Source organism: Catharus ustulatus, chromosome 11 (genome assembly GCF_009819885.2).
Source record: "Catharus ustulatus isolate bCatUst1 chromosome 11, bCatUst1.pri.v2, whole genome shotgun sequence".
NCBI lineage: Eukaryota > Metazoa > Chordata > Aves > Passeriformes > Turdidae > Catharus > Catharus ustulatus.
Genome location: NC_046231.1, coordinates 18,522,680 through 18,550,066, shown reverse-complemented (window position 1 = coordinate 18,550,066; position 27,387 = coordinate 18,522,680). Strand labels below are relative to the sequence as shown.

Below are 27,387 nucleotides of genomic sequence, written 5' to 3'. Positions count from 1 at the left end.
TTATGCACAATAAGTTTTTCTGTACAGGTGTGAAACTCCTCTTTTGTCTGGGGCTAGCACAGCTTTTTGGAATACAGATCAGTGTTATAAAAATATCCCTGCTCTTGGTTTAAAGCAGGAGCCACTCTGGAGGTTTCTGCAGCAGCTCATGTGGAGTGGGAAGAAGAGTCTGTGGGTGAGGACTGCTGGTACAGATGCACTTGAGTACCCTCAGGAAGGATGGATTGGATCACCCAGCATCACAGCTCTGTCCCAAGTGTGTTTCAGAGCAGCCTCAGTCAGTTGTGAGATCCCTTGGTGTGCTTTGGGTGGCAGCAGCGCTTCTCACACAGCTTGACGAGCTCGGACACCACGAACACCGAGGAAGCCAGGCCGGTGAGGAACAGCAGGTCTGGGAGAGCAGAGAGTGGAGCTCAGCTCAGCTGGGCAGGAATCCCAGCTCAGCTGGGCAGGAATCCCAGCCCAGGGCCCTCCTCAGCTGGGAACTGGGCTGGTGAACCCCTGAGAATCAGGGACAGCAGCAAAGGGGCACCCCCAGCTGGGACATCCCCTTGCAGGGTGGAAACAGGAATCATTTGGGATCCTGCCCCTGCTTCTGACAGCAGCCTGCTGTGGATGTAACACGGTGTGGTAGGGTGCAATTGTTGATTTAAATTAAAATCTGTGCTGCATTTCAGCTGGGAAGCTGAAGTCTAACCCAGCTCTTTCCCTGCATAATCTGAGAAATATCACCACACAGAGCTAGAAAATCTTAGCCTGTCTCCATTTACTTGCATTTATGTGCAGTAAATCAAAATTGAGAATCTAGGCTGGGATAATTTGAAATACTGCTACTATTTGGGTACAGCTCTGTGCAAATACACAGAGACAAGAGCTGTGGCTGATTTCTCCTCCAGTGAAGTGTTGGGAGCTCACACAGCAAACTGGGAACAGCATCTGCTTTCTAAAGACACTTTAAGGAAAAAAAAACCAACAAAACAAACCATTATTTATTTTGCAACTTACCTAACACTCCTAAATTCTCTGTCTGGAAGATCTTTTGTAGTGGAGGGATGTAGATAACAGCCAGCTGTCCCAGAAACGACCCCAGCACGGAGTACAGGAACATGCGGTTTCGGAAAAAGCCGATTTCAAATATCAGCTTTGTCTAGAAAAGGGGAAAAAATGTTAAAAAGTAACTTTCCCAATCTCTGTTGGAGCTAAATGTCACCTTGTTTCTTTACATTTCATCTCCATTACTTCTGAAGTTACATAAACATTTAGAGCTACATAATTGAAAGTGTAGTTGCACTTGAACGGTGATGGATAATTTTATCTATATAAAAAGCTGATAAAAATCATACTGCTTTAAATTACATTAAGAAAGCCCTTACTATGCAAAATGCTGGTATTCTAATGTTTATGTTTGTGATTTGAGACAAGAAATTACTGCTGACAGAGCCATCTCACCTGAGAGCGACACGTCAGGGCGTTGAAGAGGTCAAAAAACACAAAACAGGTAAAAGTCATCGTTGTGGTTCGGGGGGTTATGCCCCCTTTTGGGTTCTGGAAGCACACAGAAAATCAGGGGTTAGTTTGGCCTTACAAAAATATGCCAATTCAATAGAAGAATTAAATGTTCCCTTTAATGAGTGCAGTGAAATCTAAGGGTGGTAAAACAAAGGAGTAAATCTAGTTCTAGCTCTTATGGGCAACATTCAGTTCTCTCTGCTAATTTTAAAGTTAATGATCTTATCAACTGTATTTTAAATTCTTAAACTGATGTGGACTTTGAGTAAAGAACATTCTAAATTAAATTACTGAAACTTAAAGTACCAACAGCAATCCGTTGGCATTTTCTGCTGGGAAAATGGAAAGCTTAAGGTGAAAAGTCCAAAAAGTCCTGATGCCACATCAAGAAATAGTTTCCATTCTAGATTGGAAGGAACAAATTAGAGGTAGCAGAGGGAGGCAGGGGCAGAGCTGGGAGCTGACCCTGCTTTCTCAGCCCTCTGCCCACCCTGATCCTTCCCATGGATGGATGCCAGAAAATCCTTCCCATGTCCTTCAGAAACTGCCCTCACCTTGTGCTCCCCCCACCCTGATGGAAACAAGAGCTGATGCAGATCTCCCTCACCTCCTTCCAGAACACAAAGAGGGTTCCACTGATGATGATGAGTGCTGACATGAAGATTTTCAGGATCAGGGATTTGCTGAGGATGGTGTCTGTGATGCACCTGGGGGGCTGCTTGATGGTGTCCCTGTCAACAGGTTCAACCCCCAAGCTGCCTCCAAGAGAAGCAGGGGGATGTGTGAATTAATGCAGGGCGTCCCAAAATGGACATCCTGAGAAACCAGGATCGAGCTGGAGGGTGCAATTCTTTGGAATGAATATTCAAGCAAGGTGACATAAGGCTCAGATTTTTCCAGGACACTGATACCAAAGGTCTTTTCTGCATATTGAGCTGCTAAAATAACATTAGATCATCAGACCAGTATCCCACCCCAAAATGAGAGCTGTGAGAGTGCATTGTGTGGGAGATGTAACTATTGAGCTGTAGTTGTAATTAGCAGTTGGATGAGGTTCCTAAGTCTTGTGATTTTGGGCATATCCCCTCTATTCCCTGGCCATTCCACCAGCAGGTGATGCTTTCAGGACACCAGGCCATTCCTGGCCAAAAAAATGGAATAGGTAAGTGATTCCACCATAAAACAGGAAAATACAGAAAACCTCAAGTAAATGTGAAGTGCTTTTTGAAAGAGCAGGAGGGAACATAATATATAATAATTTAATAAGTGCAGCTTATTGAAGCACTGATGATGATTGCTGAGGAATCACAACAGTTTGTGCTCCTAGGCCAAATTCAGACACATTAAACCCCAGATTATTTTGCTCACTGGACTCTTCCATACCTCTGTGCTGGTGGCCCATCCATGATGATGTTGATCCACAAGATCTGCATAGCATTGAGTGGATTTGGTAGGTTGAGCACTGTTGACAGGGTAATCAGGCTCAAAGCTGAAATACTCCTGCAAAGCACAGATCATTATTCTGCAGGGCCTCACCCACAAGGTGCTTTCACGGGAGCTGAAGTGAACGGGAACTTACGTGCTCAACTGGAACCGCACAAAATTTTTTATGTTGTAAAATATTCCCTTTCCCTCTTCTATTGCATTCCTGGAAGGCAGAGGGGAGTTTATTAAGTCAAGAGCACTCACACTGTTTTACACTGTGACACTCAAAACACAAATGGTCTTTGGTACCCTCATTTCAGAGGAAATTCTGAGCCCAGCTCAGGAGAAGGTTGTCAGTGCAGCTTCTCACGTACAATTCCTTTATCAACGAGTGGATCTGCAAACCTGGGTCACATGGCCAGGTTTTGGTTCATAAAGCACACCTGAGACCTATTTATACACTCACTGTACCCTGCCCACCCTCCCTCTTGTTGTCAACCAACAGAGCATTGCAAATCATGTTTTTCCTCTGAGCTTCCTGGATGAGGCAGAGCTCGAGGTAGAATCATAAAGGTTGGAAAACTCCTCCAGGACCATCGAGTCCAAATTCTGACCAACAAAAGCTCTGATCTACCCAGACTTCAAGGTGCTGTCAGATCCCAAATTAGCTCACAGCAATGAGAAATGTGGCTTGGTCAGCACCACTTGGAAGGAAATCCATTGCCATGGATGCAATGAGGATGAGTCAGAGCCACCCTGGGGCTCTCACCTGCATTCCTCACACAACAGGCTTGCTGCACGGGACAGCCAGAACACAGCTGAAGAGTGGGAAATTCTCTACACCTACATGACTTTGGAGAAGTCATCATCCACGAGGATCATGTTGGCAGCCTCTTTGCTGACGTCCGTGCCCGCCTGCCCCATGGCGATGCCGATGTCCGCGGATTTCAGCGCCACGGCGTCGTTGACTCCGTCCCCCGTCATGGACACCACGGCACCAGCCCTCTGCAAGGCCTGTGGGAGGGGACAAGAGCTCAAGCCACAACATAAACAGGCACAAAAAAAGTCTGTGCTCTTTGCTTTGCTCTTTTTGTGTGGCTCTGTTTGAGGGTGAAACAGAATCGGCACCAGGCTGAGGGCAAAACCAAGAATTGGGAGATTGGTTTTTTAGGAGTATAGGGAATCTCACAACTCCAGCAGAAGTTAGAAAAGGGGAGTAAAACCCTCAGAAATCATTATCCTGGTGTTATAGCTGCTAATACCTCACTAGGTTTGTTTTGTATGCCCATGCTCAGACTTGCAAGAAAAATCATAAAATCATAGAATCATAGAATATCCTGAGTTGGAAAGGACCCACGAGGATCATCAAGTCCAATTCCACAGCTAATACCTTCAGAGAAACAGTGCCAGTGCTCTAGCTGGGGTTTTACAGTCCTTTAGTTTGAGCTGATGCTGCTGGGGAAGACCAGATCATCCAGACACCTGAGGCTCCCTCCCCCTTGTTTTTGTGAGGTGTCCCACGAATTTCAGAGGCTCTCAGTACCTTTATTATTTTTAGCTTGTGCTTTGGACTTGTTCTGAAGAAAATGGAAACCTGAAAAAACAAACCAAAACAAAAAGAAGACAAACTATAATCTCATATTAGGTGGAAGCTATTGGAAATAGGCTTTTTTATGCAATCAAAACTATTACATTTTGGACAGTGGAGGAGAGCTCTGCCTCTGTCAGTTGGTCCAGCTCTTCTCCAGACATGGCTTTCAGCTTCCCATTGCACAGACCAATATTCTGTCCTGCAAAGAAAAGAGATACCCACACTCTAAGTATTAGTAGATTCTATAATCTGTAATGCTAGCTGTGTCTTTTAAGAGCCTTACACTGAGATTTTGCCATTTCTGGTGCTAAAATAGTGGAATTAATTCACTGGAATTTGGCCCAGACTTTGTAGCTGCTCTATATTCCATTTAATGCTTGTTTCAATGGAAAAGCAAAAACTCAGTGACCTTTAAAGCCTTTAGTGCAGACACAAAAACGATGCTGAAGTTGATTATTAAGGGATAAAACACTGGACATAGCCCAGACCCCCAGGAAAGCAGCACAGCTTGGTACCTATAGCCACAGCAGTTTCCAGGGCATCTCCAGTGATCATCTTCACTGACACTCCAGACTCAAACAGCACCTGAACAGCTTCTCTCACTCCAGCCCTTGGGGGATCAATTATTCCAACCAGACCTAGAAATGTGAGTTTGCCAAGTTCTGGACCTGAAGCCAAAGCAAGTACTAGGAACAGAGGGGAGAAAAAGAGGACAAGAGTAAATTGTTAATGATGTATTTCCGTGCTTTAAATGGAATATTTAGAGGAGATATTAAATTCCAGCAGAAACAGTCAATAAAAGCAGATCTTTGGTCATTACAATCTGATCTGGTATAGACACAAAAATTCAGCCCACTGAATAACAGTTTCTCTGAATGAGAGCATTTCTGTTTGACATGTTTCTCTTAGGATTCCTTTCTTTCTAATTTTAAGCTGTCTTCCCTAAATGCAGATGGATTAAATCTGGACAGTGTTATGTTAAACCAGACACTATTAAACTACTAAGTTAAACAATAGCATTCCTGCAAAAACTTACACTTTTTTTAAAACATAAAAATGTGAAATGTAAATTCAGCCAACCCATCATGTAAACATCCAGGCTCTGAACATTTTGTCTCTGTTCTTGGTGCACACCCGTTATCATTCAATCATTCTGAAATCACTCAAGGATATTTTGCCAGGGGCTCATGTCAGCGTTGCTTTGATGATGGAATCAAAAGCTGCAGCAGCTGCCTGAGTTAATCACTTCCCTTCAGAGCAGTAATTTGCCATTGCCACAAGGGCAGATCATTTGGATATTGTAAACCAAGCGCTGCACAGGAGTTCCTAACCACAGGACACGGGGTGGGAGAATCTGTGCATTAACTACAGCATCCTCCAGATGCAGCTGGAGGCTTGTTCTCCTCTCCTTCCAGCCTGGGAACAGTGTCTGTGCTGCTGTCTGGAAGTCTGAGGTGTTCTGAGGGGATGTTTGTGCTGATGGAGGAGGTGATGTGTGTGAAGCTCCCGTGGGCTCTGCACTGACAGGCAGCTGGGATCAGGAGATTGAGACATTGGAGCCTGACAAAGGGTTGAACTGAGCTCCAGACAGAAATCTCAGTGCCCAAATCCGTGTGTGGAGCTCCTTTCAAAGTGGATTTTTGTTGTTTCTTGGCAGAGCAGTGCTTAGGTCAGGTCCATCCCCAAGCTCTCCAGGGCATCACCCCGAGCGTATCCCAGGCAGTCACAGCACCCCATGGAAGAGAAGCATTCCCATTCCCAGTGCTTGCTTTCAGTTCCTTTCAACCTCACTAATTGAAACTCAGAATAAATAAATAAATAAAGGATCAGACCTAAGACATGGCTCTTGGCATTCTGGAGTGATGGGAAAAGATCCTGGAAGTGATGCTAAGAACTCAGGGCTTTAAACTGAAACAGGGGAGATTTAGATTGGAGATTAGGAATAAATTCTTCCCTGTGAGGGTGCCCAGAGCAGCTGTGGCTGCCCCTGGAATGTCCAAGGCCAGGCTGGACAGGGCTTGGAGCAGCCTGGGATGGTGGGAGGTGTCCCTGCCCATGGCAGGGGTGGGAATGAGAAAAGCTTTAAAATCCGACCCAAACCATTCTGGGATTCTGTGAGGACTGAGCCCATCCTAACCACAATAAAGCAGGAAAGTTTCAGGCCAGATAACTGTGATCTTAAGGGACATGGGCAGCAGGGACTGACCTCTAAGTCCTGAGGAGCCCATCCTCTTCTCCTCCTGCTGGTACAGGGCTTTCTGCTGGGGCGTGAGTGACAGCGAGATGCCCCCACTGTTGTACAGAGTGCAGTGCTGGATCACTTCTTCAAATGCTCCTTTCATAAAGTAAATATCTTCCTGGTCCTTTAAAGCAAGGAGAGAATGCACTTCATCCAAAAAAAAAGGAGTGTTTAAACTAATAAGTCTTTAACTGGAGATAGAAAAGATCCTATTTCCTCTTTTACCTGTTTCAAGAGCATATATTATGAATAGGATGGGATAATTTGCTTGTATTATGGATAGGATGGGATATTTTTGCCTATATTATGGATAGGATGGGATATTTTGGCTTATATTATGGATAGGATGGGATATTTTTGCTTATATTATGGATAGGATGGGATATTTTTGCCCTGGCCATTTTTCATGTTGAGCCCTCACAGGCAGAGTGGTAATGAAAAGGTTGGGGAGTTTTTAAACCAGAGCATAATATCAGCCAAAATGAGCTCCTTAACCCAGTGAGGGACAAAGGGCCAACCTTTTGTCCCCACCACCAGACCCCTCTCCCCCTGTCAGTATTTCTGAAAAGCTTTTATTTTCCTGCTTGGACCCCTGTATAAGAAGTATTCCTTCCATCCATTCAAGCACAGTTTTACAAGTTAAAAATCCACCCAAGCTGGGAATTCTGAGGTTTGTTCAGTTTTCTCCCGACATAGTTAACTCCTGAAAACATTATTTGCTGAAGAGATAGCATTTCATGCCCTTTGTTGAGGTGCACAATTAGAAACACGAAACCAGCCCCTGCCTCTGTTTGCTTTACCTGATTTTTCAGTGTGCATTTCACAGCCATCCACTTCTGCTCGGAGCTGAATGGAATTTCCTTCTTTCTTACATAAATGTCCTTTATGTCAGCTAATTCCATCTGAAGAGAGGTAAAACAAAAAGAGCACTGTAAAGGCTGGGCATTGCCAAAACCTGGATATATTTTCCATATCACAAGGGTTGACTGTGTCCTTCCAGGTGTCAGATACCACAGAGCTCAACAAAAAACACGAGCAGAGCAAAATTCATATTTCAAAGCATTTTTCCTTTTGGTGTGTCTGATGTGGGATAAATTAAACTGGAATTTGAAGCTTGATTCCTATAAATTTTTAAAGAATTAGGGAACTGCCCTGTCTTTTTGTGAGGTTTTGGGTCAAAGAGGATCAAGCCCATTCCCCAAACCTGTGCAAAGCAATGGGCTGAGCAGATTTCTGAGTTTCTTTTCTGGGTTATTTCCCAGCAACTCTGCTTGAAAGAAGAAAAGAAACAGCAAATAACAGAATGGTCAGTGGTGGATGTGGTTTTGAATTGTTTCCTGTTGAATTAGGCTCAAAAAGCAATTCACAACAAAAGTTTTCAGTCCAAATCAATAAACTGCTCCAGCAGAGTGGGGGTGTCCAGGTGGAGTGGGAGAGGCTGGAAGCTGCTTTTGATCACCTTTGTGCCCAGCTCCCACCAAATCAAAACATTAACAAGAAAAATAGGAAAGAGAGCCTCTCTCATATTCTGCTATTGCTTGGCTACTGAATTCCAGAGCGAGAGGAAGGTTTAATTCAGAATTTGGAGAGATTAATGCCATTGTTTAAAAAGAAAAAAAAATTTAAAATAATGATTTCACTGCTAGAGTTATGAGCTTTAAAAGCTGGAGGTGACAGCAGCAGGCTGGGTGACACTGGTGAGGTGACACCTTGAGGTTTTTCACTGCTCTGCCCAGGAGTGTGAATGCAATATTCATAAAAACATCTTGTTTTACATAACCACGACTAGAAAAAAGTGAAAGCCAGCAGATGAGCCAAAATGAGGGTGACTCTGCCATGCAGTCTGGCCTGGCCTGTTCCTGCCCATTTTTAACTCTTGTCCTCCTCCTGGATTTTTAACTAGCATGTGCAGGAAATGCAAAACAGGCTGTCCTGTCTGAGGCCAAAGGAAATGCATCCCCAGCCTGGCTGCAGCATTAACCCAGTCTGAGGCCAAAGGAAATGCATCCCCAGCCTGGCTGCAGGATTAACCAACCTGAGACCAAAGGAAATGCATCCCCAGCCTGGCTGCAGGATTAACCAACCTGAGACCAAAGGAAATGCATCCCCAGCCTGGCTGCAGCATTAACCCAGTCTGAGGCCAAAGGAAATGCATCCCCAGCCTGGCTGCAGCATTAACCCAGTCTGAGACCAAAGGAAATGCATCCCCAGCCTGGCTGCAGCATTAACCAACCTGAGACCAAAGGAAATGCATCCCCAGCCTGGCTGCAGCATTAACCAAGCCTGTCTGAGGTCAAAGGAAATGCATCCCCAGCCTGGCTGCAGGATTAACCAAGCCAAACCATGCCTGCTGTCAGCACAGCAGCTCAGGGAAGGGTTTGTCCATGCCTGAAGATGTCTGGGAGAGGAAACATCAGTGCCCTTGGGCACAGCAGACAAAGGAGGACTCAAACCACCCTGGGGAATTTAAAGCAGCCTCACTCTGCTGCCAGACCTCACAAATCCAGCTTTGGTTTATTTGTTTATTTGGGTGGCAGGGAATGTTGGACTTTAAGGGTCTCACCTTCATGGCCAGGGCAATGAGAGCTCCTTCTGTGGGCTGTCCTATCACACTGTTCTTCCTGATGACAGCATTATTTACCACACAGCCAGCCTGCAGGAAGGGACAGAGGAGTCTTGTCATTGCTGGAGTCACAGCTTTGTCACCTCTTTAAATGAAGGAATAATTGGGGATGAAAGGAGCCACATCCCAAAAGTTTTGGGAAAAGGTTTCCCCACAGCAGCATCACTTGAGATCAGTCCTTGTGTTTCCTAAAGCCACTTAATCCATAACAAACACCAATATTTTGGGAAAATATTATGCTTTGGATAAATTAACATCAAGAAAACATGAGATACATCTCATGAACTTAATAGATCATGGAATTGGAAGCTCAGTCTCTACAACTCTTGTTTCTAATGTGCAGTATGAATAAAACAGGACCTAATCTCCATTTGAGGTTCCAGCTTAAATCACTTCACCACCCAAACACTCACTTTAGCCTACAGCTGAATGTTCAAAATTTTATGTAAAGCTGACAGAAAACCCAGAGAGCCTCACAATAAATTTATAAACTGACTGTGTAGCTGGCTAATGTCTACAAACTGTGCACATTAAAAACCTGAACATGGCAAAATGTATTGGCCTGTGTTCTGCTAGAACTGTGTTTTTATTCAGAATATCATTGACTCCTGAAACTGTTGGGTCTGAATATCTCATGATTTGCCTTTCACTCCTAAGTTTCAGCAATTCCAGCACACTCAGTCTTTCCAAGAGAATGCTTTAGCAAGACAGTCCATTTTAGAATTACAAAAGTGGGTTTTATTCACACTAATTATCCAAAGTTATTGGTGCAACTGAAAATGGAATGTCACTAGGATAAGCTGGTTCATAATTTATACTCACCTCCACGAGTTTCCCAATGGAGATGTTGGAAAACTCTTTAAGGATCTCCTTGGATGGCAGAAGATAAACATTTCCTTCTCCATTGTAGCCCACCCCAGTGACCTGAGGGAGGGAGAGAGAGAAGGGAAATTTCCCCTTTGCCAGATGTGTGCAGGGGGCTGCACTCCAGAAAATTCTCATTTTCAAGGAGTGCAGGGGTTCTTCTTTGTCTCTCAAAGCAATGCTTAAAGGAAAGGCTGCAGACAGTGACAATATCACATTAAAATGGTCTTTTAGGGACAAAAGAAATCAATTTGTCCTTTAGAGAACTTGTTTGCTGTGATTCCAGAAGTCTCCTGCAGCTCAGGGGAGAGATGCAGACCTTTGGCAGCAGTGGCATCCCTGGGTTTGTTCAAGCCCTGCCCTCTTGCTGACTGCCCTGTCTCTCCTCTGCCTCACATTTTGCATTTTCCCCTCATTTTGCACAGAGAGAAATGAACCAAGCAGAGAATAAAGCTGCTGTTATAATAAATATTCCTCCAGGAGACTGGTCAGTGGCAGGTTTCAGCATTTACAGCAATTTCAGGGAGCACCAGGTTATGCCAATGAACATCTCAGTGGTACCTGAGCAGTTTTTGTACCTTCAGCCTCACCTCTGCTCATCCCCAGGGCTGCAAAAATCCCTTCTCCTCATGGGATGTGCAAAAAACTGCTTGGTTTGGGTCTGAGTGAACCAAAGGCAAATTCAGTGCTGATGGATTCCAGCAGGGAAGGCTGGATTACTGCCTGATCCACACCTCTGCCCCATCCACACCTCTGCCTGGTCCATAGCTCTGCTCCATCCACATCTCTGTCTGATCCACACCTCTCCTGGTCAACATCTCTGCCTGGTCCATAGTTCTTTCTCATCCACACCTCTCCTGATCCACACCTCTGCTTGGTCCACATCTCCTGTTCCAGATCTCTCCTGGTCCACACCTCTCCTATTCCACACCTCCTGATCCATACCTGTGCCCCATCCACACCTCTCTTGATCCAGATCTCTCCTGGTCCATAACTCTGCCCCATCCATACCTCTCCTGTTCCACACCTCCTGATCCATACCTCTCCTAGTCCATACCTCTGTCTGATCCATAGCTCTCCTGTTCCACACATCTCCTGTTCCATAACTCTGCCCCATCCACATCTCTGCCTGATCCATACATCTCCTGTTCCACATCTCTCCTGTTCCAGATCTCTCCTGGTCCATAACTCTGCCCCATCCACACCTCTCCTGTTCCACACCTCCTGATCCATACCTCTCCTAGTCCATACTTCTGTTTGATCCACAGTTCTCCTGTTCCACACCTCTCCTGGTCCATAACTCTGCCCCATCCACATCTCTGCCTGATCCATACATCTCCTGTTCCACATCTCTCCAGTTCCAGATCTCTCCTGGTCCATAACTCTGCTCCATCCACACCTCTCCTGTTCCACACCTCCTGATCCATACCTCTCCTAGTCCATACCTCTGTTTGATCCACAGTTCTCCTGTTCCACACCTCTCCTGTTCCATTAAATCTGCCCCATCCTCACCTCTCTTGTTCCACACCTCTCCTGATCCAGATCTCTCCTAGTCCATACTTCTGTCTGTGCCACACCTCTCCTGGTCCATACCTGTGTCTGATCCACACCTCTCCTGTTCCACACCTCTGCCCCATCCACATTTCTGTCTGTTCCACTCCTCTCCTGTCCCACCCCTCTCCTGTCCATCCCTCTGTCTGTCCCACCCCTCTCCTGTCCGTACCTCTGCCTGGCAGCCGTCCGAGCTCACCAGCCGTGTCACTGTCATCTCGTTGGCAGTCAGAGTGCCTGTCTTGTCTGAGCAGATGACATTGCAGCAACCTGGGGCAGGGGTGGTTGGGGTCAGAACTGATAAATAACACAGCCCAGCAATGAGGTTGAGGAGAGGGAGAACAAGTTTCACTGATGTTGTTGAAAGTGCACCAGTGAAAGGGAGAAAAGGTCAAGAAATGGATGAGCTTCCTAAGGGGGAAGGAAAGGATCTGAGAGCACACAGGGCACTGTGAGCATCACTGGGGGTGAGATGTGGCACACCTGAAGAGGGACACATTGTCTTGCTCAATGTTTCTGAAATATCACACAGGAGAACAGCTGCTCTATTCCAAAAGGACAGACCCAACTCCCACTCTGCTGATTAAGCCATACTCTGAGTCAGGAGTGGCAGCTCTTCCCTGCCTCACCAAGGGACTGTGAGAGGAGCTGGGTTAAAGACTGGGACAGAAAACACTGAAAGATCAACATCTAAGAGCAGAAACTGCCCCTCTGCTCTGCTTTGTGCAATCCTGACCCATTTTTCCGAGCCCATTTACAAAACACCACAAAAAGATGAATTAGCAGAACACAACTTTCCAGATAGCTTCTACTCCCAAGAAGGGGGGAAATGAATACAAAACAAGAATCAGGCTGCACTCCCTTCTGGGTGTGAATACCTTCCCTGGCTCTGGAGGTGATCACAGACCCCATGAGCACAGTGACATCCAGGTAAAAGCCTGGAGAGAAAATAAAGCAGATTGGGCTGCAATTAAATGAATCACAATTTTTTTTTTTTTTTTGGCAGAGAGCAAAGCTGTGACCTCCAATACCTGATTTTTAGTTACTGATAATTAAAGAAGGATTGGTTTTTCTCCTTTTCAGAAGTTTTACAGGCAGTTTTGGCTGTGCACCTGCAGCTCTGTCTCTGTGGGTGCAGCCCCACCAGAATGAATTCCCTCAGAGGGAAAAGCTGTTCCAGATGTCCTGGGTCAGGGCAGAGACAACAAAATCAGGGTGATAAGATTCCTTAACTGCAGAACAAACAAGGGCAGTTCAAACAATAGCAGTGTTCCCTAAGCAGGCAGATTTCAGCTGCAGGACCTGGCCATGCAGCAGATTTTGGGAACTGCAGGGACCAGGCTTGGCATTTATTGTGCATTTAATGAGTGGTGCTAAACAGACACCGTGTCTCCTTCACAGCCCTGCTACCCTGACCCAGCAAAGCCTGGACTGCAGCCACAGGGACAAATCAAACATCAGGGGAGGTGGAAGAACAATTCCATCCCTGCAGCTGTGAGGAGGTGCTGGATGCCTTCTCAAGGTGCCCTCTGTCCCTGTCAGTGACTTTTTGGATAGCAGGGAGATGGCCACCAGCCTGCAGAAGGATATTTATGCTTTATTTATGCTGCCAAGCTTGATTTGGCAGGAAGGGGCTGGGAGGTTTTTAGGATGGATCTGCAGGAGGATCCCACAGCGTGGAGAGGAAGCAGAAACAAAGATTTTAACCCAGTGTGTGTGTGCAGAGAGGCTCTGCTCCCTGTGGGCTGGGCTGCACCATTCCAAGCATGCACCCATCCCACCAAAATAAGGGAAAAGGGTGAGAAACACAGGGCAGAAAATATATTTAATTCTGAGTGGCTTGCTCCATCCCAGTCAGCCTATTCCAAACGCATTTTCCTGGATCAGCCCAAGGCTCCAGCTCAGGTTTGGAGCCTGGCAGGTCCCTTTGCAGCCTTACCTAAGGTTTCTACAATGGGCAGCTTCTTCACAATCACCTTTCTCTTGGCCATGCGCAGCACCCCCAGCACCAGGGTGACGGTGACCACGATGGGGAGGCCCTCAGGGATGGCAGCCACGGCCAGGCTGGGGACAGAGAGACACAACAGCCTCAACAGGGGCCCAAAGCACAAGAACTGACCCAAAGGTGCCCAAGGGACATTCCCAGGGCTGGTTTTTCCTAAGGTCTGGAGGGAATAACCACTGGGGCTCCTGGTACATGGTAAATACAAAATCAGAGTATTTATCCAGCCCTTCCACCTTTTCCTGGATGATTTTGACAGAGCAGTTATTTCTCTTCTTTACATGGCCAAAGGGCAGTGATTTCTGGCTAAGCAGGGATTTAGAGGCTGGGTTTAATTTCATTTATTGAACTTTCTGAGGATGGGAGCTGGATATTCCTTGGCATCAGGGCTCACAGGATTACTGCACTGCTTCTGGCCATGTGCAGCCCCTCTCCTCCTCTCCTACCCCACAGAACCAGCTCCCCAAATGTCCCCACCATCAACACCTGAACAATCCAGCCACAGTCTGTATATTCTATATTAGATATTCCTTGGGAAACTTTGAGTGTTTCTAGGAATGAGCAAAATGGAATGCAGGAGACCTCACCAAACCATGATCTGCCCCCAAAACTCAGGATTAACTTTTCTTTGCCCCCTGGGAGACAGGAAGGTGGCTCTGAGTCACTTTGGCTTCTCTGCTGTCTCCTCACCTTTTTTTTAAAAATTTCCATAGAACCCTTCTTTTTCTAATAATTGATTTTAGAGCCATGACAGCACCAAGTGAACAGGTTTTATGGGCACAGCTGGGAACATTTTTTATTGTGTTTGGTTAAGTAGCTGCGCATGCTTTTTTATGATATGTGAGATATGCATTTGTTTTTTTAGATGTAAATCCAGCAGGAATAGCAAAGAGCAATATTTGTTGTTGGTACACTCCCACTAAATTCACAGCACAGATAGGAAAGGGCATTCACAGCAGGATGAGGCAGAGATGCCAGTGAAGATTTTCAATATAACAGTTTACAGATTTTTCTCCACTCTGTTTAAACCTCACATTCATTTTGCCAGTGCAGGAGAAATATGTATTTATGAAAGGTTTTACTCAAGTTCTCATATGTGAAATGCCTGTTGTTTAGAGCAGGGAATTCCTTGGGACATTTAGTTAGAAATCAAAGAGAAAAGGGCTCTGCAGTGCTCACCTGACTCCAATGGTGAACATGCTGAGGAGATGCTTCCCTTGCAGCCACCCAATGAGCATTATCAAACCTGGGGGTGGGGGGAAATGATCTGATTAAAAAAGGGTTTAAAAAAATCACTGACCTGTTTTAACTGGTGTTGTACAACTAAAAATGCAATGAGCACCCAAACCTCTCCTTCAGAACCCCCAAAGTCCAGACCCATGAGTGTTTGAGGAGCACAGAGGGATCCCAGAGCTTTGCACCCCACTCACCAATTATCCCAAAGGAGAACAGGGTGAGCTGCTTCCCCAGCCTGTCCATGCTCTTCTGCAGAGGTGTCTTGGGAGTCTGGGAAAATCAGAGATTACTGGTTTTATTTTGGTTGTTATGTGGGGTGAGGAGATGATGGTCAGAACAAGTGACCCACACAGTCCTGGTTGTCCATACATGATCCCTGCAGTTTCTTTGTGCTTTTCTCCCCCTCAAGCCTCCATCAGGCAGAGCCTGTCCTGTCCCTGTGTCACACTTTGGTGTCCCTCACTCACACGGGTGTTTTGTGGCAGAAGCAGAACTGAACCCAGTGCATTGACTCCTGGACTGCTCCTGCTCACAAACTTTCATCCAGAACATCCAAAATTTCCCCAGACAGGGATGTGTTACCTCCTCAGCCTGCATCATCTTGAACACCTCTCCAAACTGGGAGTTTTCACCCGTGCCAATAACCACGCCCTGAAAAACAGGGGGAAAGAGAGATGGAGGTGGGAAAAAACAAACAAACAGAGAATCCCAGAAAAACAAAACAAAACAGAGAATCCCAGACTGGTTTTGGGTTGGAAGGGACCTTGAACCCATCCAGTTCCACCCCATCCTTGGGCAGGGATATTTTCCACCATCCCAGGCTGCTCCAAGCCCAACCTTGGACATTCTCTGAGCACCTGTGCCTCCCCACCCTCCCAGGGAACAATTCCTTCCCAATCCCCAACCTAACCCTGCCCTCTGCCATTCCCCTTTTCCTGTCCCCCCAAAGAAATCTGCACTGAATGCCCAGGAGAGGCTCAGTGCTGTCAGGACTCACTTTTCCCTTGCCATACCGCACCAGGGTCCCCATGAACACCACATTGCTCAGCGTGGTGATGTCCCCAGCCTCCAGCAGGACACCATCAGTCTTGTTGCAAGGCTCAGCTTCTCCAGTAAAACTGGATTCATCCACCAGCAGATCTGTCACCTAATTAGAAAGATGCACTTCTGGCACTGCCACCACATGGAATTTCCCAGCCAGGCTGGTTTCCAGCTGTATTTACCTCGATGAGCCTGAGGTCTGCAGGAACCCTGTCACCCACAGACAGGTAGATGATATCTCCAGGCACCAGCTCTCGTGCTAGAAGGTGCTGCAGTTTTCCTTCCCTTAGGCTGCACCAGGTAAATGGAAAAAAAAAAATAAAAAAAGAAGAAAGGGAAGCAGGCTGTGAGGTTTTTATTCCTTCTGCAAGCTTGGAAAGCAAGAAGCCTTGCCCCAAAGAGCTTCCAATGTAAATAAGAACAGAAAATCTTCACAGCAATGAGCAGAGGATTATGTTTGGTTTGGGCTCTCTTTTAATTCATAAACAGATGGGCAGGTTATGGATGATTTACATTTCAGGAGTGACTTAAACATTATTTATACAATAGAGGAGCAATAAGAAGTTGTGCTTTCATGCTTTAAATAATGAATTGCAGATTCTTGAACTTAAAAAGAGGCTTTTTTAAAGCTAGAATTCCCCCTGGCATTCCACTATTGCATTCAAAGTGGAGCCTTGCAGGCAGTTGGATGCTTCTGGTGTCATATCATAAGTAAATAAAGAACCAACAGTGGGGTTTGTGAGCTGCAGGGTGAACTTTGGACCAAAGGAAAACCCCACACCTCTTTGGCAGGGCAAGGCTTCCCTGAGCCTCACAACTTATTTCTGTTGGCTGTGACGAAACCGAATTGCAAAGACATAAATAGGGAAAAAAGTTCCCTGTAATTTGCAGCCCTGATAGCAAACATCAAAGCCATGGGGAAAGCAGTGTCTGATCCACCCTGCAGCTGCTCCATGGGCTGTGACCTGGCTGGGGCTGTGCCCAACACGTGTGTGCAGCACCAGGTGGGACAGGAGCCCCATCCCACCTGCACCTGCACTCAGGTGCTGCTTTGTGCCCATCTCCTGGGGGGAAAAAAACTACCCTAAAGCAAAAAAAATACATACACAGGTGAGGTTTTTCCTGCCTGGGGAGACAGTGACGTGCAGGATGCAGCAGGGATGTAGAGCAGGATTTTTCTGGGACCCTCCTGTCTCTTAGCATTTATTCAATTCCTACTCCTTATTTCTAATTTTACTAATTTTATCCTAATAATTAAACAAAAATTCTAATAATTTCTGATCAATACTGATTATTTCATCCTCGTTCCCAGTGACCTGGAGCTGCAGCCATTCACAGTGCCACCCCTGCAGAGGCCAGGCTGTCCCTGTGTGCCCAGCAGCCTGCAATAATTTTCTCCTCCTGCCCTCCCAGCCCCTCTGAGTCCTGCTGCCCCCTGCTGCAGCCACATCTCACCAGTTGCACTCGGGGGGCACCAGCTTGTGCAGCTCTTCCAGAGACTTTTCTGAGCGATATTCCTTTGAAGGAGAAGGGAGAAGAGAGCCAGGTCACAGGAGAGCTCTGGCTGCTGGCAGCCACGGGCACGGGGCAGAGCTCGGCACAACCCACCTGGATAAAGGCCACGGTGACCACGATGAGCACGGCCTGGAGAACAGAGCAGAGAACAGAGAGCAGAGAACAGAGCGCGTTACAGGTGTGGCACAGGGAGATGGGGTGGGCAGGACAGGGGACAACAACCGTGGGGAGGGGGGACAGGTGTCACATATCAGGGTGAGGAGGGACAGGGGCCACCACTATGGGGATAAAGGACAGGTGACAACAACCATGGGGAGGGGGGACAGGTGACAATCACGGGGATAATGGACAGGTGACCACCATGGGGATAAAGGACAGGTGTCACATACCATGGGGACACAGGACAGGTGACAACAAAAATGGGGACGAAGGACAGGTGACAGTCATGGGGATAAAGGACAGGTAACAACAACCATGGGGATAATGGACAGGTGACAACAACAATGGAGACAAAGGACAGGTGACAACCATGGGGATAAAGGACATGTGTCACATACCATGGGGACACAGGACAGATGAGAACAACCACGGGGATAAAGGACAGGTGACACACACCATGGGGACAAAGGAGAGGTGTCACACACCATGGGGATGGGGGGCAGGTGTCACACACCACGGGGACAAAGGGCAGGTGACACCCACCATGGGGATAAAGGACAGGTGGCACACACTATGGGGATGGGGGACAGGTGTCACACACTATGGGGACAAAGGACAGATGACAACAGCCATGGGGATGGGAGACAGGTAACAACAACAATGGGGACAAAGAACAGGTGACAACTATGGGGATAAAGGACAGGTGTCACATACCATGGGGACACAGGACAGGTGACAACAACCATGAAGATAATGGACAGGTGACACCCACCATGGGGATAATGGACAGGTGAGAACAACCATGGGGATGCAGGACAAATGTCACACACCATGGTGATGGGGGACAGGTGTGATGAGGTGATGAGGGCCACCACTATGTGGACAAAGGACAGGTGACAACAACAATGGGGACCAAGGACAGGTGACACCCACCATGGAGACCAAGGACAGGTGTCACACACCATGGGGATGGGGAACAGGTGACACCCACTATGGGGCAAAGCACAGGTGACACCCACCATGGGGATAAAGGACAGGTGGCACACCACTATGGGGACCAAGGACAGGTGTCACACATCAGGATGATGCAGGACAGGTGTCACACACTGTGGGGACAAAGGGCAGGTGACACCCACAATGGGGATGGGGGACAGGTGTCACAGAGCAGTGTGATGCAGGACAGGTGTCAAACACATGGGGACCAAGGACAGGTGTCACACACCATGGGGACAAAGGACAGGTGTCACACCCCATGGGGATGGGGGACAGGTGACACAAACTATGGGGATGCAGGACAGGTGACACACATCATGGGACAAAGCACAGGTGACACCCACCATGGGGATGGGGCACAGGTGTCACACACCATGGAGACAAAGCACAGGTGTCACACAGCAAGGTGATGCAGGACAGGTGACACACACAATGGGGATGGGGGACAGGTGTCACACACCACGGGGACAAAGCACAGGTGACACCCACCATGGGGATGGGGGACAGGTGTCACACACCAGGATGATGCAGGACAGGTGTCACACACCACGGGGACAAAGCACAGGTGACACCCACCATGGTGATGCTGGCAGCATCCTCGTACTCCTTGGTGACGACACTCACTAAAGCTGAGGCCAGCAGCAGCAGGATGAGGGGGTTTTTGAACTGGGGAGACAAGGACAATGGGGAGTGAGAGGTGCTGAGCTGAGCTGGCTGCACACCCCATCAGCAAAGGGGGGTTTTGTCTCCTGTGGGGTTTTTGGGGTCAGGTTCCTGCAGTTCCTGCCCCACAGGTGGCCTTGGGGACCAGCAGGACAAAGCTCCCACCAAAACACACGAACCCCCCACTGTTCCCCTTTTTGCACAGGCAGGGCTCCCCTTTGCAGACACACAGCACAGAGCTGATCCCAAAAGCTTCTTAGATGCACAATAAGGACAAACAAAACTTTACTGTCTTTTTAGAATCTGAAACCAGAAATCCTCTTTCTTCTTCCTTCTCATTTTTTCTTTAATTAATTTGCTCAAATCTTCACTGGACAGAGGGCTGTGGGAGTCAGGAGCTCACTTGTTTCACTTTTAAACAGAGATTGTGAGGCCCCTTTTGCTACCTGAGGAAATTACAGCTCTGTTTAACTGATGTGGGAATTGATGGAAAGGAATTAAATAGATAAAGATAAATCTGCCTGCTCAGTGCAACAGATGTGTGGTGATGCTCAGCAGGAAAGCCAGGGTTTAAATTTATTCCTGGCTGGATCCAAAGGTGAAAGTCCCTCCATTTCTCTTTAGAAAACGAAGCAAAGGGGATGTTTACAAAAATAGCAGCTGGAAAAAGCCACAGTAAGAGGCTGCTGATGCTGAAGGGCAGGACCAGAGAAACCAAAGCTTGCAGGAGGATCAGAGATGCACCAAAGAATCCCTCTGGTGTCCTTGTAGGAGAAACTGCTTCTTAAGGTTCAGCAGAAATAAAACAGCTTTTATCACTTTTTATCAGGAATAAAATAATCCTTGGAGAGATTTAGTGATGATTACTAAAAGCCCAAAGAATATAAATTGTATTTAAAAAAAAAAGGGACAAGCCATGAAATAAAAATGAAATCTTTTAAAGTAACTGAAATGCTTGTGATTCAACTAAGCAAGAAAATCAGTCAAATCACTGGTTGGAAATGAAAAATAAAAACAAACAAACAAACAAAAGGCCCTTCTTGTCTGGTTAAAAGCTCTCAAAGGGAGGTGAAAGACATTAAATACTGATGAGAAATAGTTAATAAAAGCAAATCTCACATATTAAATACTGATGAGAAATAGTTAATAAAAGCAAAATCTGAGGATAGCTCAGGTGGGGAAAGAGAAGATAACAAATATCACTTCTGCCTGGCTTTTTGGGGCAGTTGGTGTGAAATTGTGGATGTCAGGAGCACATGGGGCCATTTCTGAATGTACCTGCCACTTGTATATCACTGACAGAGCCCTGAAAGTGCCCTGAGCTGCCCCTTTTTTGGAGGGATGGCCAAAACCAGAGCATCTTCCAGCCACCCTGGCTCTCCTCCACCTTTCACAATTTTATAACTTGCCTTAAAGGGAATAAATATGCTCCAGCAATCAGGCCCCTGCTGTGGAGCGTTTGATTTGTGGGCTGTGTGGAGATAAAAAGGTTCATTTCTGTTTGAAGATGTTTATCTGCACAGGAACCTCACAGTGGTTTTCCCAGGACAAGGAGCAGCTCCTGTGCCCAGGGCACTGCCTGTTCCAAACTCAGTTTCTGGGATAGAAATCCTGAATATTTCAATGCAGACACCACTCAGAACCAGCCAGCTTTTGTTTTTGCCAAGAAATGAGGATCTGTGCAGAGAATCCTTACCTGGTCCAGATATTTTTTCCATATTGGCTCGTTGTTCTCTACTGAGAATTCATTCCAGCCGTGCTTGGAGCGGCGCTGGAGCACGGAAAACTCAGAGAGTCCAGTCTGTAAATCAACCTAGAGGGCAAAAAATCCCAACCCAGCCCCACCATTTCACATTGCAGTCATAGAAAACTTCATGTTAAATTATGTCAAATAATATCAAATTACATATAAATTATATCAAATTACATATAAATTATATCAAATTTATATATAAATTATGTCAAATTTATATTAAACTCCTATAAGCAGACTAGGCAAGATCTTCATGGCTCAGTCCCAAATATGAAAAAATAAATCTGTCTGTTGTTTTTCTGTTAAAATATAAAATTTTACCATCAACCACCACAGAAACCCATATATAAGCACAAATTAATTAAAAAAAATAAAGCATATCTTCAAAAGGGAGAAATTATAGATGACAAATTAGAAATCTAAAATAGTAAAAGAAAGAAGAAATATCTGGTTGCACTGTGTATTTAAAGAGAAAATAAAAATAAATACACCCTGACAAAATTCAAAGGGAGCAAAATGAGAAGGGATAAAACTTGAATTTTAAAAGTGCTGAGGTCAGGACCCAAAACACAGCCAAGCACTGAAACTTTCCCTGATGCTGGGGACCCTTGAGCCTGCCCAAGGAGAGGATCCATCACAAAAATGCAGAAGAATTGGGCACTCCATGAATCTGCAAGTCAATTCAAGACTGATTTTGCCGCTCAGCCCTCCCCACACTCCCAAAGAGAAATCCTCACACGCAGAGCTCTTGCCAAATCCTCCTTGTGGCATTTACAGGCGTCCTTGGGGGGCAGGACTGCCACCTCCTTCTCCTGCTCGATTATTTTCAGCTCACACTCCTCGTGGGGCTGAGAAAACAAAAGGAGTCATTAGGTGAGAGCAGTGTTAATTAAAGTGTTCCAGCTTTAACCTCTTAATCCCATTCCCTTCCTGCCACTGTGACTTTGCATTAAACATAGACAAGGCATATTTTTTAAAACTGTAAAAAAGGTGGTTTTATTACCTACAGCTTAAATTTATAGGGTTTGCTTAAAATACTGTGTTTAATTAGTTGTTATTTCCTGTAACTGGTTAGTTTGTTAGTAGTGATATGTGTTAAAGTGTTTTTCTTTAGGTATGCTTGTATTCTTTTTAAAATTATTTAGGATAGTTTTTACAGGTGGAGTTAACTCTTATGGTTTTAGAATTTTTTTTCTTAAGAGAACAAGCAGATTTTTAGTGTTGTGGGATTCTATTTCCATGGAAGTTGGTTGGTTTTCACAGCTATGGTTGATTAAGTCAGAGTTTAGCCTGTGAGGCTTTCAAGCTCTGTTCAGCCATCCCTCCCCTTGCCAGCTGGGCACCTTCAGTCACCCCAGCACTCCCCAAATCTCAGCTCTTTAATACCAGCTCTAACTAACCCTGAGCACAGCCCCAAAGCACATTCTGCTGGGGAGAGAGCCCCTGAGGCTGGGGCTCCAAAATAGAGGAACCCACAGTGCTGGTGAGGAAAGGGCTGTGCTGTCAGGTGGGAGCTCTGTCCCACGCCAGACTCAATGCTCAGAGCAAGGAAAACACCTTTCCCCTCATAAAAACATCATCAAGGAACTGAAAATGTCAGCTGGAAATGGGAGCCTGAAGGAGAAGCAAAGTGTCCCCTCCTGTGTCCAGGGCTGTTCTGCTCCACCAGTGCCTCTGCAGCTCTTCCAGGTATCCCAACCTCTCCTTTCCAATTCCCTTCATTCCCTTCTCTAAAATGCACTCCCCAAATCTCTGCCAGCCCACTATGAAGGCACTGTGCCACTTCTGCAGGCTGAGCACAGAGAGGGAGAAATTCCCCTTTCCCAAGGGCCAGGAGCTCCATTCCCTTTTGCCTCCACTCCCAAAGCACAAGAGTGTGTGCTCATGAGAAAGGAGCCCCCAGGCTGGAGTTTGGCACTGGCTCCCAGCAGCCTGGAATGTTTGCTGTGGGATGCACTCAGGTCTGGCTCATCCTCCTGCTCTGCTTTTTGGGGACTCAGCCCTTGCTTGAATACTCAGGAGCTTTCTAGGAACATTCAGGGCTTTGCAATCTAAAGCCTGAGACAGAAAATCACACATTCAGAAAATGTCCTTGGCTGCTCTCTCATGGAGTTGTTTCAGTCCTGGGATTTCTGGAGAGCTCAGAGCATCTCTAAGCCCTGCTGCTGGGAGGTTTTAGCCATACCCATGTGTTGCAGCCCCTCTTTATGGCCATTTCCTGGCCCACAGCTCAGCTGCCAGCACGAGGGATGCCTGCACCCCTCTGCTCCCAGTGGAAAAGCACAGGAGTCTGCTGGGACCCCTGGGTCTGGGCAGGGCTCATTTAGAAACCCTTCTGTCCCAAGAACAGCCTGCTTTTCCAACCCCCAGCAATTTGCCCAAGTTCTCCATGGATTTTCCTGCTCCCACATTTCCCCCAAGCTGGTGACCTCATTTTGCCCAAAAAAAGCTGCAGTGCTTTTATAGGGAGCACTGGACATCACCCTTATTTCCACCTCTCTTTAACAGACCCCTTGAGAAGAGACAAAAACACCCCTTCCATGTTTAAAACTCATGATTTATATCCCTGTCTGGGTGTCCTGGTTGTACAAATCCATCAGTTCCAGACACTGAAATCCCAAGAGCCACTTCTGGAGCTGGAAAGGTTTGGTGGGAAGAAAACACAGGGCTGGCATGGGCAGGCACATCACTGGAGTGATGATGGATGTGGCCTCTCCAGGCTCCTCTGTGCTGCAGGTGACACACACAGCTAGCAAGGCACAGCTCTGCCCTGCAGTTTAAATTTTAATGAAAGCAGCTGGAGGGCAGGAAGAGACCCAAACACGAGGATAACATCCCTGCAGTCCCCAAGGGCAGCAGGACCCAGCTCTATCAGCAATATTTACCTTCAAAAGGTGTGGAGGAAATAGATGATAAAGGCTCTGGATGTGTCTGAGCCCTCTGTGGTTTCTCTAGGAATGCTGGCAGCTCCCTGCTCCTGCTAGGGCTGTGACAGGAACAGCTTTATTGGGATGAGTGAGCTTGCACTGCTGATCCTACACCTGTAAGGGATTTCCCCCTGAACATGGCACAGCTTTTCCCACCTGAGCAGCCCCTGACATGCACAGGCTGGAATTGTTTCAGTGGATCCCCATCTCCCTCCTCCTCTGCATGTGCTGCCTCTGCAGAGCCCCTGTGCCCCAATCCCATCCCACCCCATGGATGTGGGGCACCAGGCAGTGTCCTGTGCAAATCTCTTCTTAAACAAACCTCACTTTTGTATTTACATTGCAAAGCAGGTGTGGGTTATCCACAATATCCATTGACATTCATAACTTTTATCCTTTCTGCACAAGAGCACATCCAGCAGGGCAGGGAGAAATAACAAAAGGGCAATTATCAGTTTATCTATTGCTTTGCAAGATCAGGAGATACTGGGGGCTGTGAGGAGCAGCTGGTGTGGCTGGGAGCCACCTTGGAGGTACCTGAGCATCCCTCATCCCAAAACAATCCATCAATTGTGCTGCTGAGGAGCCCATGTGGAAGAAAGAGAGCGTGGGGCTTTCTGCAGAGCACACAGCCCTTTTTGTGTAGTCTGGCAAAAAGCCCAAAATATCAGTTCTGGGATTTCCCCCCACCTCTGCCTCTCTGAGGCTTTGCATTTTCTTCTCCCTGTCTTAGGTTTCTTTGGAGCAGTTAATGGACTGCAATCCAGAGTGGGCTGGGTTATTTAGTCTACATGAAGCCCTTCCAAACATTAAACTTCATCCCTGCCAAAAGTACAATAAATAAATCAAACCATTCTCTCCAAAGCATTTTACATTTCTTTTTTTTTTTTTTTTTTTTGGGTGGACATGGCAGGCAAAAAGACTCATGTTCCAGGGGGCAGAACCCAGAGTCCAGCACTGGGGCTTTCCTTCCCAGCCCACTTTGGGCATTTATCCTCCCTGGAATCACACCTTTGCAGCCCAGCACAGTGCTTTGACCAAAATATTTAATGGTTGAAAGTCTTCTGCAACTATTTTCAGGTAAAGAAGCAAAATGCCATCAAGGAGGAGAAAAATGAGTTATTTACCAGCCTAAATCATACTCTGAGAATAAGTTCCTCCTGATTTATCATTTTTATTTTACACTGCTGTCTACTTCCTACCTACTTCTCACCTCCCTCTCCTGTTGTACACAGACCACTCTGCAAGGACCAGAGCTAAAATTCACGAGGGGTTTTGATTTGGAAGTAAATACATGTCACTATTTATTTTGGCACAGCATAAATGGTGCAGCCTAAGAACAAGGCAGCCTAATTGCCAGTGGCCTCCTGCCTACCTGCAATCAGAAATCTCAGCTTCCCACCTAGCTAGGTTACAGGGAACTTCTGTATCATCAAGATCTTCTTTTTCTGGGATTTTTGAGCTCTGGGTGAGCAGTGCAGAGCAGCATCAGCCCATGCACTGCACAGGGTAAGAGTTCAGCATCTCATTTTCTTCTCCCTGTAACACTGACCCACCCCACACTGGACAGACAAGGCTCAGGAAAGGGATTAGCTGAAATGATATCTGGGAAAGGCTTCAGCCAGCCAGGAAAAGTGCATGAATCTCTCCAAGTGTGTGGATGGAGCTGGTTGGGATGGGAGAAAGGGCTAACCCCATGTGCTGAAGGAATTAAACAAATGGGGTTCACGTGGCAGAGCACCCAACCCATCTGCCATGTGGGGGAAAAAATGGGGCTTGAGCCATGGAAACCTCGTGCTGAGCAAATAATCAGTTAATCCCAGACTGGGAGATTTTGTGGCAAAAAGCCAAGAAGAGCAGCAAATGTCACCCAAACCACCACTGCCCACTCCATGTGCACCAAGAGTGAGAGCAGGGAGGGGACACCAGTGCAGCATTTTCCAGGAAAGGAAAGCAGTATTTCCACATGGACTCTGCATTTGGAGCCAAAACCCTCCTTGGCTGCAGCAAGAGCACAGAGGAGAGCCCCAGGGTCACAGCCCCAGGGTCACAGCTCAGGGTCACAGCCCAGTGTCACAGCCCCAGGGTCACAGCCCCAGGGTCACAGCCCTGGGGTCACAGCTCAGGGTCACAGCCCAGGGTCACAGCTCAGGGTCACAGCCCCAGTGTCACAGCCCCAGTGTCACAGCCCAGTGTCACAGCCCCAGGGTCACAGCCCCAGGGTCACAGCCCTGGGGTCACAGCTCAGGGTCACAGCTGTCACAGCCCAGGGTCACAGCTGTCACAGCTCAGGGGCACAGCTGTCACAGCCCCAGGGTCACAGCCCAGTGTCACAGCCCCAGTGTCACAGCCCATGGTCACAGCCCCAGGTCACAGCCCCAGGGTCACAGCCCAGGGTCACAGCTGTCACAGCCCCAGGGTCACAGCCCAGGGTCACAGCCCCAGGTCACAGCCCCAGGTCACAGCCCTGGGGTCACAGCTCAGGATCACAGCCTGAGGATCAGAGCCCAGTGTCACAGCCCAGTGTGACAGCCCCAGGGTCACAGCCCAGGGTCACAGCCCAGTGTCACAGCTGTCACAGCCCCAGGTCACAGCCCCTCTGCCAGTGGCCAGCCCTGGTGGCAGCGGTACCTGGGGACAGGTGAGCCCTGCTGTCCCTGTCCCCTGTTGTGTCCCCACTCCAGAGAGCTCCCAGGCACTCCAGGGCTCTCCCACGCTCTTCCTCAGTTTGGAGCCTCCTCGAAGCAGAGAACAAAGCTGCTGGGCAGGACTGGGGCCTCAGCTCTTGGATCACAGCACAGAAACAAGGCTCCCATCGCTGCCTGACCCTGGCAAACCCCTCCAGCCCACGGCCCTGCTGCCGGGAGGCATCACAGAGCTACCCAGGAACAAGGCAGGCAAAGCCAACCCCAACCACACCAGCTATTCCAGCAGGTCCAGACAAGAGGCACAGGCAGTTCTCACCTCCTCTTCCTGCTCGCCGCTTCCCAGGGGCTGGTATTTCTGCACCAAGCGCAGGAGCGCCCTTTTCTGCAGCAGTTTGGCCAGACTCCCTTCGCCCATCCTTCGCCCCGGCACCAGCGGGGTGGCACCACGGGGACAAGCAGCTTTGGGAGCTGTGGCCGTGGCAGGGCTGGCTCTGGCTCCCCCAGAGCTCGGGGTTACCTGCAGAGAGAAGCACCTGTACCCGAACCAAGTCACGCCTTCCCGCAGCCCGAGGGAGGTGCGCTGCTCCCGTAAAAATCCGGCACACAGCCCGGCCGTGTGTGCCACCGTGCTGGGACACCGGGAACAGA

At 47.4% G+C, this 27,387-nt stretch overlaps 1 protein-coding gene across 1 annotated transcript; it reads right to left on the bottom strand.

Moving 5' to 3' along the window:
* Nucleotides 1-11: 11 nt before the first annotated feature.
* ATP2C2 (ATPase secretory pathway Ca2+ transporting 2) lies at nt 12-27,154 on the bottom strand. Its single transcript, XM_033069803.1, has 27 exons — nt 27,056-27,154; nt 21,902-22,012; nt 21,108-21,224; nt 19,325-19,414; nt 17,690-17,725; nt 17,537-17,598; nt 16,264-16,372; nt 16,038-16,187; nt 15,623-15,691; nt 15,235-15,310; nt 14,984-15,050; nt 13,742-13,866; nt 11,975-12,072; nt 10,210-10,311; nt 9,328-9,417; nt 7,565-7,666; nt 6,732-6,888; nt 5,041-5,211; nt 4,627-4,724; nt 4,478-4,528; nt 3,782-3,948; nt 3,089-3,157; nt 2,893-3,009; nt 2,117-2,264; nt 1,450-1,545; nt 1,006-1,147; nt 12-391 (listed from the first exon to the last, which is right to left on the bottom strand). The coding sequence occupies exons 1-27, from the start codon at nt 27,152-27,154 to the stop codon at nt 279-281; spliced, it is 2,832 nt and encodes a 943-aa protein (XP_032925694.1). The 3' UTR covers nt 12-278.
* Nucleotides 27,155-27,387: the final 233 nt, after the last annotated feature.